This window comes from Charadrius vociferus, unplaced genomic scaffold (genome assembly GCF_000708025.1).
Source record: "Charadrius vociferus isolate BGI_N301 unplaced genomic scaffold, ASM70802v2 scaffold196, whole genome shotgun sequence".
NCBI classification, from domain to species: Eukaryota; Metazoa; Chordata; class Aves; order Charadriiformes; family Charadriidae; genus Charadrius; species Charadrius vociferus.
Genome location: NW_009648953.1, coordinates 2,826,088 through 2,840,979, shown reverse-complemented (window position 1 = coordinate 2,840,979; position 14,892 = coordinate 2,826,088). Strand labels below are relative to the sequence as shown.

General features: G+C 44.7%; 1 protein-coding gene across 1 annotated transcript in view; it reads right to left on the bottom strand.

Moving 5' to 3' along the window:
- STAB2 (stabilin 2) overlaps positions 1 to 14,892 on the bottom strand; it is an 83,863-nt gene that overhangs the window by 12,699 nt on the left and 56,272 nt on the right. The window contains exons 41-55 of the mRNA XM_009887442.1: positions 14,539 to 14,610; positions 10,530 to 10,649; positions 10,016 to 10,063; positions 9,024 to 9,107; positions 8,777 to 8,923; positions 8,251 to 8,382; positions 7,852 to 7,911; positions 7,155 to 7,331; positions 6,981 to 7,070; positions 6,082 to 6,228; positions 4,781 to 4,837; positions 4,190 to 4,313; positions 3,033 to 3,182; positions 1,130 to 1,234; positions 621 to 728 (exon numbers count right to left, since the gene is read on the bottom strand). Of these exons, the coding sequence (XP_009885744.1) occupies positions 621 to 728; positions 1,130 to 1,234; positions 3,033 to 3,182; positions 4,190 to 4,313; positions 4,781 to 4,837; positions 6,082 to 6,228; positions 6,981 to 7,070; positions 7,155 to 7,331; positions 7,852 to 7,911; positions 8,251 to 8,382; positions 8,777 to 8,923; positions 9,024 to 9,107; positions 10,016 to 10,063; positions 10,530 to 10,649; positions 14,539 to 14,610 (1,621 nt within the window). The remainder of the gene's footprint in view (positions 1 to 620; positions 729 to 1,129; positions 1,235 to 3,032; positions 3,183 to 4,189; positions 4,314 to 4,780; positions 4,838 to 6,081; positions 6,229 to 6,980; positions 7,071 to 7,154; positions 7,332 to 7,851; positions 7,912 to 8,250; positions 8,383 to 8,776; positions 8,924 to 9,023; positions 9,108 to 10,015; positions 10,064 to 10,529; positions 10,650 to 14,538; positions 14,611 to 14,892) is intronic.

The following is a 14,892-nucleotide window of genomic DNA, read 5'->3' as shown; positions in this document are numbered from 1 at the left end:
AGGTCATCCTTTAGGGCTCTGAAGCCCTTGTCAGGATGTCCTCGATTTAAGAGACATGGCACCACCCCCCAGAGATTCTGCTTCGCCTTTTGGTGGCCCAAAAGAGCTGCTTTTTTGGGGGCTCTGCTCTGGCCAGGGTGACTGCGGAGGATGTGAGACACCTCGCTCAGAAAGAATGTTTCTGCAGTGACGTTACTGGGGAACTGCCTTGCCTGAGGTCCTCAAAGAAAATCCTGTAAGTGGAACACTGTTGAAAACCCCACTGTCTCCAAAACCTGACTGAAGCGCAGTTCTGGATGTGTTCCTGTCCAGCCTGCTCTAGGTGGGGAGGTTGGACTAGATGATCTCCAAAGGTCCCTTCCAGCCCCTACCATCCTGTGATTCTGTGTGACTCTGTGGTTCTTGCTCATACTCCTGCACGGTAAACCCTGCTAAAGCCAGCCACTTGCTTCAGAAAAAACCTGATCTTTATATAACCCAAATTTGTTTCACTTGCTGCACTGTGGAAGATTTTAGGTTTGATAGCCGACATTTCATACTGGGTGGTAACTGCACGCACGTGCATGTGCAAGAGGGGACAATGTGCTTTCTTGTAGATGGCTGTGCAAGAGGGACCTCACCTGTGCATGTGATGCCATCCCCGTCGTAAAACGGCTTGCACTGACACGTGTTGTTCTCCATGCAGACAGCATTGGCGGAGCAGCTCGGGGAGCACACTGGCTGCAGAGCTGTGGGGAAGGCAGAACAGCTGGGCTGAAGGTGCTGTTTATATTGCAATGCCCTTGCTTCACGCAGAAAAAAAAAAAAAAAAGCCCTCACGCCAGTCTTGCTAACTGGAAGACCTGTAAGCATATTTTTTTTTTTTGGCTGCTTAGGTCTTGGGGGATATCTTCCCTCACGTAGCCCAAAGCCCCTCCACAGGGGAGATAAACCCTTATATTCCCATTTCACAAAGCGGGAGACAGGGAGGTGAAGGGACATGTTCAGAGCAGAGTCCCTCAGCCTCCAGTGAGGGCTCCTGACATTATTAACCCTTTCTCTCTCATCTCTACGCAAACCTTCTGTTCAATTGCAAGTGCTATCAACCCATGGCTCTGTGCGACAGAGTCTGGTGAGAGGAGGCAGAGACCTAGCTTGGTTTCACACAGCCGACCAGTCCATCCTGTTTCACAGAAACATCGTCCCGTTCCCAAATATCCTTCATCACACTGCCCGTTGGTCTTGCATTCGCAGGCTGCAAAAGGAATACAGAGGGGTCACTTACGGAGCTGCCTTTGGGAAAGTGGAAAACCTTTCCCTAGAGAAACATGTCAGTTTAGATACAGTATTATTTAGCAATTATTTACATAAATTTAATCTCATGGTTTTTCACCACAAGGCCAGTCAAGCAGCGAGCCAGATTGTCCGGAGGGTTTGGGTGGTTTCCATCCTTGGAGGTTTGCAAGACCCAACAGGATAGACCCTGAACAACCTGGTTTGAGCTCAGAGTTGACCCTGATTTGAGCCAGGGGTTGGACTAGAGACTTCCTGAGGTCTCTTTTGACCTGAATTATCCTGTGATTTTATATTTGGCATTCATTCACTGTGCCTCGGAAAAAGAAAATGAGTATTGATCTTCATTGTGATAGCATAGCGAACTTCACAAAGAGCTGTGGCAGGAAGGAGTTACTAGCTCAGCTGAAGACCCAGCCTGATCCTGTCCTAATGTGCAGCACCTGCTCGTTGTGGGGAAGCCTTTTAGCCAGAGAGAAGTAAAGTACACAGAGACAAACTGTTTGGTTGCTGCTTGGGAAAAGGGCTGTCTGAGTAAGGAAACCAAATATGAGGTTAGTGACCTTTCCTGTAAAATGTGGGTGAATTAGCTGTAATTTTTTTTTGGTTTAGATATTTTTTTTTTACTAAAAGCTTCTGAATTCCTTTTGTTCTGTTTATACATGGGGTGTTACCCCTTGTGTCCTGCAGACTGAAGCATGAGGGACTGATTCAATCTATAGGTGATGGTTTCTTCCCACTCTTTGGGCCTTGCAGTAACTTACATGCTGAGTACTTCTTAAGGAATTATGGGTGGCTCTCTGTTTTATAATGTAATGAAGTAGCATCCTTTCTTGCTTTGTCTTTCTGAAATGTTTAAAGAAGAAAATGATGTGGGACGGGGGAAACTGATTCTGTGAAGACCTGGTCCTGCTAAAAAGGATTTTCACCCTCTGGTTATCTATTTTTTGGCTGCCATAAATATGCATTAAAGAGAAGGGGCTATAAAACTTTTTTTTTCCTGTTAGATACGACAATCTGGGTCAGACTACCAGCTCACACAGTGTATGCTGTGTTGTGCTATCAAACTGATAAATTGCAGCTGAGCAGTGGTATCCAAGCCTAGTGTCTTGCCTCCACCCCCAAGGATGTCTACCTTATAAACCCCACCATATGTTCATCATGTGCACTACAGGTACACATAGTTAGGATGGAAGGGTTAATGCTGTAGCTTCCCATCTGAAGGCTTTATGTTGGGAAAGCATTTAAGTTTAAAGGGTGATATTGATCCTGGTTGCACCTAGTTTACATTTAAAACCCCATCGACATGAATAATGTGAGCAGTTTCTTGGCCGCTGCCTGTCTTCACAAACTGCCTTCATCTCAGTGTTCTCTTCCTTCTCTTCTACAATAGTAGTGTGTGTCCTTGGACTCCCACAATCCTCAGGGAACCACACTGCTGAAATGCTGTCTTGCCCTTTATGGGGATGAGGGGGAAGGCTGTACTGTAGTTAAAACCTTGTTGATGGAGGCTCTGTCTCCATTCCCTGTCACTTATGTACCATATAAGACTAGGATGAGCCTTGCAGGGAAAGCTAAGCAAGTCTCTCTCCCCCCTGCCTTTTCCTCCTCCTTCTGAGACCTTGGCCCTCTCTCTGTGTGAGGAGGCACTTGGGAAAAATGCTGGTGTTGAAAGTGGAAATCATATCTTTGTTTACTTAATTCATCATTGACAAAATATTCAGGTGTGACATGGGCAACAGCATGGAAAGGAAACTTACGTCTGCAGTTGGGGCCGTATCTGCCTGGCAAGCACAGCTCACACGAAGTCCCATTGAAGCCGCTGTTGCAGCGGCACTCTCCTGTCCCTGTGTACCCGTCGTCGCAGGAGCCGTGGTTATTGCATGGGGTCTCTGGGCCCCCTGGGCAAGCTGGAAGGTTAAAAAAAAAAAGTGTCTGTTTAGCTCAAGTGCTTGTTTATTCACTGTCACTATTTGTTATTTATTGTTCTGTAAAAATCCTTGAACAGGGAAAGGCCTGTGAATGCGTCTCTGTTGGGGTGTGTAAAAGCAGCTGTGACCCATGTGCTCCAAGTTCCTCGATCCACTTTTGCAACTCCTGGCAGAAAGGTGTTGCGGACCCTGTGTTACAGCCCTGTGTCTGGGTGCTGTTACCCAGCTGCTTGCACATTCAGGCCCACCGGTGAACGGCACTGCCCGGCCCCTGCCCAAATCCCACCTTGCTTGTGCACCTCCATGTCCCTGTGTGCTGCGGGGGTGCCAAAGGGCAGCTCAGGCTGGGCTGGCCAAAATTGCTTGGGACCCTCATGTGTCTGTTTGTGATACCTGAATAGAGTGAGCCAGCAGGGCTACGTGTGCCTGGACCTGTCTGCCAGCAGAGATCCTAACCGAGATCCTGACCCTATGTGTCTTGGTGAGAGCACCAGTGCTGTTCCCCTGTGGGGCTGCCAGGTGAAGGAGCACACAGTTCGTTAGTGTCTGCTGACAAACAGCTGGAGATGAAGCCTACCAAAACGTCTCACACCTGGTTACAGCTACAACTTCTGAGCTTACACCGGCTGTGTGTGTGCTTGTAGGTGGCTGGGGAATCATACACCATTCTCTGGTGTGTCCTAGTACTACTGCCATGAACCTGATATCTGGTTTTGTGTTGAAAGGACTTTCAGCTGGTGACTGATTAAGACTTGGTAGGTTTGGTGGCAGCAGAGCAGTCTTTAGTCTCTATAGTGTTCGCTTAGTTTGCTGCTAGCATGGAGTTTAAAACTGAAATGTGAAATCTGGACTGGAAAAGCAAAGTGTACTGCAGCTTTTGTAACAGAGTTCCCCCATCTTGCGGCTGGTCTCTCCTCATGCCACCCATCCCAGCTCTCGCCGTTCAGCCTGCTGGGCAGCCATGCTCAGGGAGCTGGGGGTCCTACCTTGGCAGTCTGGCCCAAAGTAGCCCTTGCAGCACTTGGCTGTGTGGATGACCATGGAGCAGTTCCTGCGGCAGCCATCCCGCCGCAGCCCGTAGGACTCGTATGTGCACCAGTGGATCCCTTCCTGGTCATCGCGTGTGCCAGTGCAGAGAGAGGGGGGAAAAACACAGGAAGATGAGTGCTATGGGGAGATTTGGGATTATTTTTTTTTTTCCTCTTTAAATGACAGTTTCTGATGTACACTGAATCAAAATGTGGTACATATGAAAAGTGCAGGTGTGCACCTTCTCTTTGATTCCTGACTTGCTAAGCACTGTTAATGAGGATGGAGGGGCTGCTGTGAAGCCAACCGAAGCACTCGCTAGAGTGGATGCTGCATGAGACTGACAAGTGTCCCCTCCCACCAGTGTCTGGGTGTTTGCTGAGGGACAGCTTTGTCCCTGAGGCTTTACGGCATCACTCAGCAGCGTGGTTTCACTGTTGAGGGTTCTCTTTTTATTTTTTTCAAAGCAACTTATTCTAGTTTGCCTGTGTGAAGTACAGAGAAGAGCAGGTTAGACTGCTTAAATGCAAAATTTTAACGTGTATTACCTTTGGTTTTGTCCCTGGAGGGCATTTGGAATTACTGAAACAGCTAACACAATGCCCCTGTTGTACAAAATGGGAAAAAAAAAAAAGGTATATTAAAATAATGGCAACAAAAGGCTATTTGACATGGACAAAAAGTCTGTTTTATGAGAGCAGCAAATATGAGCAGAGTGTAGGCTTATTACACTTGAAACAGATTATTAAAAAGCTCTGGAGAAAGAAAAGAGGAGACTGATAACAAAATAATTGCATTAATTTAGTGCCATGAGCAAATAGATTTGATACCAGAATATGAGTTCTGGAAGAAGAAACTTTGCTTTTGATTTAAACAAGCAGGGAAGAGATGGTGAATATTCTTCAAACAGATATTGATGTGGGCAGCATCGGATCTGGATGTCTAATTTGGAGTAGAGGTAAGTGGTTAGTTCCTGAGAAGTGCTGACCAGATCTGAGGACACTTATATCTATATAACTTCATTTAAAAAAAAAAAAAATAATCATGAAACAAAAGGTAACTTGAGCAGATGGGATACACACAAGTGTTGGTCTTATAACTGAAATATAAACTCCAATAAGTTTTTTTAAGACTGATTACATGATATTTTTGTTTTTACTTCTAGATAATTTTTCATACATTTGAATTAAACTAAAGTAAATTTGATCTTGAAACCTTTTTAAAATGGGTTTCAAAACTTCCTGTTTGTGGGATGAATCAAAGTACAGAGAGGCAACTTCCTCCATGCTAACAGTGCCTCTTCATGTGTGCTAAAGGATATTCCTGTGAAAACAAGAAATGTGAGAGACTGAGAGCCTGGCTAACGGACTAGGCAATTCTCTATTTTGTGTCCTTAATAGCCTGTGCAGCTGGGCCAGCAGCACTGTTCTTTGGTAATTGGGAACTTTGTAAACGCAACCTCTATGATCGAATTCACAGTGTGAATTTGCACTAACTTAAAAGCGTGATAGAAAGATCTGTCCTTGCTCAAATCTATACTTGCATTGGTAAGGTACTGTTCTTATTGAATTCAGAACAGGGCTTGTGAAGCTGGTCTTAACTGAAACCACTTCTCCTGTGTGTTGCTAAGTGTGGATGCAGGATTTCTCTTGTGTACCTTCCAGGCATCGCACTGCGCTTCTTAACCTCGTCTCTAACCAGTGCAGCAGATGAAGCCACCCTGAAGTGGTGGGACTTAATCTCCTAAGTGCCGAAGTTGCGGCGAGTGTTGTCCTGGTCTCTGTGAGGACAGGGTTTGGCCCTTGGGCTGTGTCTTTGCCAGGGTGGGGGACCGAAAAGGGGGACTGACCATGAAATCCACGGTGAAGAAGCTGTCGCAGCGTCCCCCCAGGCTGGGGTCCATCAGCAGGCAGTTGATGCCGTAGGCGATGCCCCCGTCGAACTCCAGCTGCCGCTGCACTATCTTACACTGTCTGTCATTCAGGAAAAGGGCACCCTGAGAGATGGGGTGGGAAGAAGGGGGTGTGACAAGTCATGAATCAGTCTTCCTTGGGGCCAGGCTGAATCCAGGTCCTGCATGGGTGTTAGGGAAAATCCTCCTTCTGCTCTAAACCAATCTGGGGACCTATAGCTGAATGCTATATCATCACAGATGGGCAGATCTTTTGCCTTTCCTGAAGGGGACAGAGTATGCCAGCCCTACGTCCACAGGTTTACCTTATGCACATTTAGGCTTAGTCATGTTTTCAGCAGCAGATGTTTGCCGGGTATAATCTGATACATTTTCAAAGAAAAACGTGCTGTTGATCTGGCTTAACAGGCTGCGTGCATGCCTGCAATCTTAGCTTGTAAGTGCTTACAAACCAGGGTTTGCATGCAGATGCTACGTTCATGAGGCTTCTGCTAAAGCCAGGTTCACCTAAATAGTCTTCCATTGTGTATTTCATTGTAGAAGAACTTAAACATGCTGGTATTTCAGTTTTGAGTTAACTGAGAGCTGTTTTGAACAAATAGCGTCTTGCAACAGAGAAAATGACAACTCTTCAGAGTCTTGCAAACAATATACTCTGCTGAATCAGTTGGGGTGGCTGCCCTGGTTTTGTGGCTGTTGGCATGGACTGGCGAAGACCAATTGAGTTTTGTGCCGCTGACCCTTTCTTGGGGCTGTGCGCAGGCGCAGTGGGGTCTGCATGAGTGGGTCCTGCAGCAGGGACAAGGGGTAAGTGTGCTGGCAGAGTGAAGACTTACAATCTCCCTGTTATCCCCACAGCTAATGCTGAGGTTGGAGCCCTGCAGGGTCTTCAATGAGGTGGAACGGGGGAGCTGGTAGGCCAACACCTGGGAAAGAAACAGGGGGAAATGCACATGTCTAGGCTTGTGTGTCTTGACCTTGGCAATGCTCCTAAAAAATTAAGGGCTTACCGCAGCATCACGGACAATGTGGAATTTGAGGTACTGCACCAGTTTGTCTGTGTTGGACTTCTTGAAGAGGAAGTCCTGCTGCTCCTGTGGCAGCCCACGGATAGCTGTGTCTGTGGGCCAGAAGAGCGTGACGGGTTTGTGAATAGGATCGTTGATCAGCCCAAGCAGGTTGTTTTTCTGCAACGTACCAAAAATTGGGGCAGAGGATTAATGCTCCATCTAAAATGACATTGACCTTATAGGGGGAATATCTAGTATAATTGGGACACAGTGGCCTGTGGGCTGCCTGGTCACCAGCCTGCAAACACCCTGCCTTTAGAAACCAGATGCCTCAGTTGAGCTGCCCAAGTTGAGTTACGTGACCAAATTCTCAGAAGTGCTTCATCACCCAGGGCTGCCCACTGAGAACCATACTGACAGCCCAGCTTTGGGCTCAAAAAGTCACACTTGTGTCAAACTTCGGCTATGTAATTTGACATATGGTAGGATAGAGTTAAGTGGGGGTGGGGAAGGTGTCTGCTTGCCATCCCCACACCTCTGGGAGAGGGACCATGTGGCGACCAGGTTGTCGTGTACTGTGTTGTGAGGCCTTCAGCTCCACTGAACGCCTGTCAGTAATGACATGTCTATGCCTTTGTCTTTAAAAAAATTTTGTTTAAAACCTTTGCTCAATGGCTGCCATCTCTTGTGTTCTTACCTCTAGCAAACTGCTGAACAGGATGTATCCATGTTTGGCTGCAACCATTTTAAGGCTTTCCTACAAAGAAAGGAATTTCAGTAATTTATGTAATAAATACATTATATTGGTATTTAAAAAGCAGATATTGGCTTCAAGTCACTTCTTGTTATGAAATCAAAGCCACTGTAAAAGCCCTGTGCAGAAGTCCTCTTATACTGTTCTTGCTATAACTGTAATTCCTGAATTAATTTTAAGTATAGCATTTAATTTATTCAGCAGTGTCAAACAATATACGTGTATAAGGTCTTATATGAGGCCTATACTTGTTTGTATAATTTCTTTTTTGTGACTTACATAATTTATATATCTAATAGTAACTGTGGAAAAGCCCCTAGGTTGAGCATGGCAATGAGCTGCACATACCTTCTTAAGGGGGAAATCCTGGATATGTGATGGGACCAGAATTTGGTTTATGACATGGATCACACCATTTGTGCCAACAGCATCACTGAGTACAATTTCAGCTTTGTTGTTCAAAACCAGTGAGTTCTGGAAAGGCAACAAAAAAAGTTTTTCTGTGGAACCTTGTGGGAGAGTGAGACCGATGCCAAACCTCTTTGATACAGTGAGCCCGGACCGTCCTTTTTTTGCAGCAAACAGTAGCTTCAGTTTTAGTAAATTGCCCTTTGCTTTTTTTTGAACTCTCATCATGCTCATAAAGCCAGAGTCTTGCTTTTTGTGGAGTGTGTGTGGAGTACAACTCCACTCTTCGCATAGCAGATAAGTGCTGAACACTTCAGCTGAATGGGCCATCTTCTTTTAATGCTATTTATTTATTTTTGTGCTTCAGAGGAGGGAAGGGAACCATTCATGTTTTTTTTTAAGAAGCTGAATGAGAGCAGAATTTTATTATTCTGTCCCCTGCCTCTTCATGCTCTGTTACCTGAGAGTAGGTGATGTGTATGGGGTCCCCGTGGAGAGAGGTGATGTTGGTGATTGTTGTCAGGTCATTGTACAACAGACTGGCACAACCCACCATATGGTATCGGAGGATTTGAGCCATCGTTCCTCTGGCAATCCAGTCCTTGACCTGCAGCAGAAAGTGGAGTAGTTGAGAAGCAGTTGAGCAAAGCGGCCTAATCCAAAAACTCATGGCCAGCTCACCAAAAACTTCTGGTCGTCTTACTTACTCGTGGATCGCTGTTGAGTATGTCTGTGCGAGGTACAAACAGAGTGAAAGGGCCAGGGCCTGCAATATCTCTGATAGACAAAGCCTGCCAAATTTAAGAGGACAAAGCAGTAATGAGTCGTTAATGGGTGTAATATCATGCAGTGATGGGGACAGCCCTACTCAGTGGCAAGTGGTGCCTGCAGCCCTGTTGCATGTTGAGTTCCCTTCCCCGCAATGCATGGGGGAGAGAAACTCCTGTATGGTGGGGACTTTCCTTCCCAGCCACCATCTGTCAGCACGGCCCATGGGTATCAAATGGAAGATTTCGGCTTATAGCTAAGTCTCTGTTTCCTCTGCAATAATGAACAGGAGAAGAGGGAAAGGTCTTAACACACACTAAGAGTAGGGAGGGTGGAGAGGGCTATTCCCTCCTGAGCAAAGGAAGATGAATAAACCCTTTCATTTTGAGGTAGTCAAGAGTGGGTATATGCATGTGTTGCTACATGCAATTAGTGGATACATGGTTGCGTGTACCTAGGAATAGATTAATTACTGTTAGAGGTACAAATGGACTGGGGATATTGAAGGTGCTTTGCAATGACCACTACCAGAGTTGTCATCTTATTTTAGTTTGTCAAAGTGAGAGGAAGCCATCTGTCTACCATGGTAATGAAATTGAAGTTAGAATACAAGTCTTTGGACTAGCAGGCCAGTATACAAATTTTTTGCTGCCCTGAGGCTTGGGGTAAATGGAGAATTACTACTGCCAGTCTCCAAAAAGCAGTGAGAACTGGTGGTGCGTGCTGGCCATCTAGCAACAGACGGCAGCATCCTGCGATGTTTCATAGGGGCAACTGAAAAGAGCATCGCAGACTTCATGAGAAATGTGCTGGAAGATCTCAGACTGTGAAGATTCACGCCTGCTCCCTGCCCTCCTCCTTGAGGCAAAAAAACCCAAAACACCACAACAGGGAAGCACCCCTTCATCCAAAGTACTTGACCTTTTCTTACCTCTAAGTGGAAATAAAACCTAGATGTGTTGGAGTCTCTGAGAAGTTCCTGCAATCAAGAACAAGACTTTGTTACAGTGCTGCAAACATGGGGCAACTTCTGTGGAGTACAAACAAATGCAGCAAACTTAAGAAAGAAAGAGAACTCCTGGCTTAGAATAAATGCTGCCCTTCTGCATTGCTCCTGTTCTTTACTTATCTTGCTCTATCAAAGAACAGGCTGCTTTGAGACTAAAATATCCCAGTATTAAATCCCTAGTGCTGCAGTCATAACAATTGTCTATCAGTTGGTTGTGTGGGTTTGTTTGGTTTTTTTTTGCACAGGTAAGGTTATCTTGCAGCATCCCATTCTTATTCCTGTTTTCTTGGATTGAGATTATTTCAAATTCTAGGGTAGGTTTACCAATTTGTTCATTGGAAAAAAAAAAAAAAAGGGCATGTTTCAAGAGACAACTGTTGCATTAAACGACTGTCTGAAGAAAAATCAGGGCCAGCAAACATGTGTGGCACTTTACCTGGAAGATATTGCCTCGGCACTTAAATCCATCCCCAATGTAGTTATGTTTGCAGGTGCAGGTCCTCTCTGTCAACTCGGTGTCATTACAGATGGCAAATTCACTGCAGCCTCCATTATTCTTGTAAGATCAAAATTTATAATATTTAATTCCTTCATTGTTAGGTGTAGAAAACAGTTCTAGTTCATCACTTTTTTCCCATGTGTATGGCTTAGAAAGACTTAATCCCAACAGCTTTTTGAAACCGGGTATTACTGGAATGTCTGATGGTATTTACTTTCTTGTAAACAATAAAGAGCATTTAAGGTTCATAAGAAATAACTCTCCTTTTATGCAGAAGATGTAGTGTCAATTCCCTCCTTATATCTTCATTTTATGGTGCTATAAGATCCAAAAGATTTCCATGCAGGTTTCCTTCTGGACCTTGGGAATGAGTCGTAGCTGCTGTGCTGAGGCAGCATTGACATCCACTGAAGGGAAATATTTACAGCTGGAAATCACTTTTATGCTGCCAGGAGCCTGGATTTTTAGAGGACCGTTAGCATAGCTCTGTCTGATGGGCCAGGCCAGCTGGGACAGGGACCTGCCACATGTGCTCTCCTCTGAAACACCTCCGGTGTGCCACCAGTGCGCCCTAAGGCTTGGAGCAGCAGATGCACCTTACCCAGCCACCTGCTCCAGGAAGCTTTCTGTGCTAAGGGGAGATGCTCCTCATCCAGATGAAGCGTGCTGGGGTTCAGAGCTCTGCCCAGTCACAAGTGGGTGCTCTCCAGTTAGCACCTCAATTTGCAAATGCATTTCTATCCTGGACTTGAGAGCAAATCAGGAAAAACTGAGAAGCCATCTTATTTTTCTTTCCTTGTGCTTTTTTCATGGTGTCTTTTCTGCTGCTGGTCACCTTGGGGATCCTTTCCCATGGGCCATGAGTGGGAGCAGAAGCTCCTTTGGGAGCTACCAACAGGGCCTGGCTTGACAGGCCATAGTGAGTACTGGCTCTAAGTACTGGGTTTGGGTACGCTTGCTATGTATTTGGCTAATTTTAGGTGGACTGTTGGCAATCTTGGGTTTATCACAGCTTCCTGTGAAGCTTTGCTGCACAGAGGCTTGGCTGTAGTGAAGCCAGATTAGCCTTTTTTTAATATATATATATATATAATTAGTCTGGCATAATTAGACAAGTGGAAGCAGAGTTGCTGGAACAAGGCTTAGGAAAAAGCAAAAGCATACAAAATCACAGGAAGCAGTGGCTTGTAACTTTGAGCTCCCTTTCCTCCACCTTCTGTTTTTGCCCTTGCTCTTTCATCTCTGCAACCTTTCAAGGTTAGAGAAACTGCTGACAAGCCGGGCTGGGAGGGTGAGAATTATTGTCACTGCACTCGGAGCACAAAGGATTAATGTGCTCGGGAGAATGAATGTGTCCCTGCTGCAGCTTGCCAAGAAGCAGAGCCATGCGGATGCTGCAGAGCAGCACCACATTGCTTCCAAATAACATGGCTTGCAGCGTGTGAGTTAGCTCGTGCGAAACCAATGTGGCTAATTCTCAGCCTGCAGTGATAAGTGAGGGACAGAATGAGGAATGCCACGGGAAGCCTTGCGTTGTGTGTTGTGGAGGGAAAGGAGGGAAATGGTTTCTGTGGAGAACACATTTTCTTTTCTTTTTTTTTTTTTAACCTCCCGATCATGAGAGGTTTCCATCCTCCCACCCCACCTTTTATTTCATTATTCACTAACATGACAGATGGCCAATTCACTGCACCCTCCATTATTCTTATAAGATCAAAATTTAAAATATTTAATTCCTTCATTGCTCGGTGTACAAAGCAGTTCTAGTTCATCACTTTTCTTCCATGTATATAGCTTAGAAAGACTTAATCCCAAGAGCTTTTTAGAACCAGGTATTACTGGAATGTTTGATGGTGTATACTTTCTTGCAAGTGTAGCTATCCTGTATGATGCATCCAGAGGGATGTATTTGGAATGCAGCCTACGCGTGGCCATAGGGTCTGCAGGGATCTCTTTGACTCCTCTGTGGGAGCTCTGTGCTAGGTGAGCCTGCAGGTTGGGACCTCTGCTGGAGACATCTACTCCAAGGAGGCCAGTCATGCCCAGGCCCCTGAGCTGGGACTGTCCCAGCATTGATTTTGCTGGTAATGATGCAGCAATGTGAGCACTTGGTACTCTGATTCGGCTGTAAAAATTTCAGACTGAGAAGGGGATGTGTATGCTGGCACTTGATCACTTCTGTTGTTCAGGCTGCACAGATATGGTCCCAAATCACACCAGAGGGCTTAATGACAGGAGAATATTAAAAATAAATAGGTGGTTTGATCCACTATAGGCTATTCTCTTGGTTCCCAATCACTTGGCTACTAGAACAGCTAGAACTTGCTCCTGAGCATCAACAACTGAACCTTTTTTCTTTTTTTTTTTTTTACACTACAAGTAATATGCAGTAGATCACACTTTTTTTATCATTTGAATTTTCTTTTCTTTTTTTTTTTTTAACCTCCCGATCATGAGAGGTTTCCATCCTCCCACCCCACCTTTTATTTCATTATTCACTAACATGACAGATGGCCAATTCACTGCACCCTCCATTATTCTTATAAGATCAAAATTTAAAATATTTAATTCCTTCATTGCTCGGTGTACAAAGCAGTTCTAGTTCATCACTTTTCTTCCATGTATATTTTTTTTTTTTTTAACCTCCCGATCATGAGAGGTTTCCATCCTCCCACCCCACCTTTTATTTCATTATTCACTAACATGACAGATGGCCAATTCACTGCACCCTCCATTATTCTTATAAGATCAAAATTTAAAATATTTAATTCCTTCATTGCTCGGTGTACAAAGCAGTTCTAGTTCATCACTTTTCTTCCATGTATATAGCTTAGAAAGACTTAATCCCAAGAGCTTTTTAGAACCAGGTATTACTGGAATGTTTGATGGTGTATACTTTCTTGCAAGTGTAGCTATCCTGTATGATGCATCCAGAGGGATGTATTTGGAATGCAGCCTACGCGTGGCCATAGGGTCTGCAGGGATCTCTTTGACTGCTCTGTGGGAGCTCTGTGCTAGGTGAGCCTGCAGGTTGGGACCTCTGCTGGAGACATCTACTCCAAGGAGGCCAGTCATGCCCAGGCCCCTGAGCTGGGACTGTCCCAGCATTGATTTTGCTGGTAATGATGCAGCAATGTGAGCACTTGGTACTCTGATTCGGCTGTAAAAATTTCAGACTGAGAAGGGGATGTGTATGCTGGCACTTGATCACTTCTGTTGTTCAGGCTGCACAGATATGGTCCCAAATCACACCAGAGGGCTTAATGACAGGAGAATATTAAAAATAAATAGGTGGTTTGATCCACTATAGGCTATTCTCTTGGTTCCCAATCACTTGGCTACTAGAACAGCTAGAACTTGCTCCTGAGCATCAACAACCTGAACCTTTTTTCTTTTATTTTTTTTACACTACAAGTAATATGCAGTAGATCACACTTTTTTTATCATTTGAATCAAGTTCTTTGTCTTCCCTAGAAGCTGCGTATTTCCCCCCCCCCCCACCACAGTAACTGAAACATGTTTGAGACCCAGAGGGCTTGCCAACAAACTTAGATGGTGTCTTTTATATGAATTCTAGCAATGACAAAAAAAAACTGTTGAGAAGACATGACTTTCACTTTACCACTACGGACTAGGGTCTGTTTCTCTAGATCTGAAATATTATTTTTTTTTTAAGACTCAGTGGTAAGTCCAGGCCCTCATTTGTATTATGTCCAGGCTGTGGTCTGGGAAAAGGCCTTACTGCATGCGTAGTTTCTAAAACAGTGATGGCACTAAAGTGAGTACTGAACTAAGCATGTTTAAAAATTAGCTGAGTTAACCTAAGTGGATTCTGGGCACAGAAGGTCCCAGATCTACCCATCTGACTTAGTTTTGAATGCATACAAACCCCAAAACTAAACATTTGTAGGAAGACCTTAAATACTGTCCTTAAATGGATACTTACTTGTGAACACAGACTGATATATGTGCATCTTTTGCCATCTCCAGAGTATCCCTTCAAGCAATTACATACTGCCTACAAAGCAAAAACAGATAACGTGCATACATGGAAAGATACTTGAGGTTTTTTTCACCATGCTTATATTTAATTTACTTTTTTTTGGTCAGATTATGTCATAGTGATATTGTGTATATCAACTCTCCTACAGCAGTTTCTCAGCCAGCATGAGGAGCTGTAGACTGAGATTGGAGAATAATAATTTCCAAGAGGTTCTGTCTGCACTTTCTCTGTCTACCCATCTCTTGTCTTTCCTCTGTTGTCCTAGTCATTTGAAATGACCCCTCTGGCACCTGCACA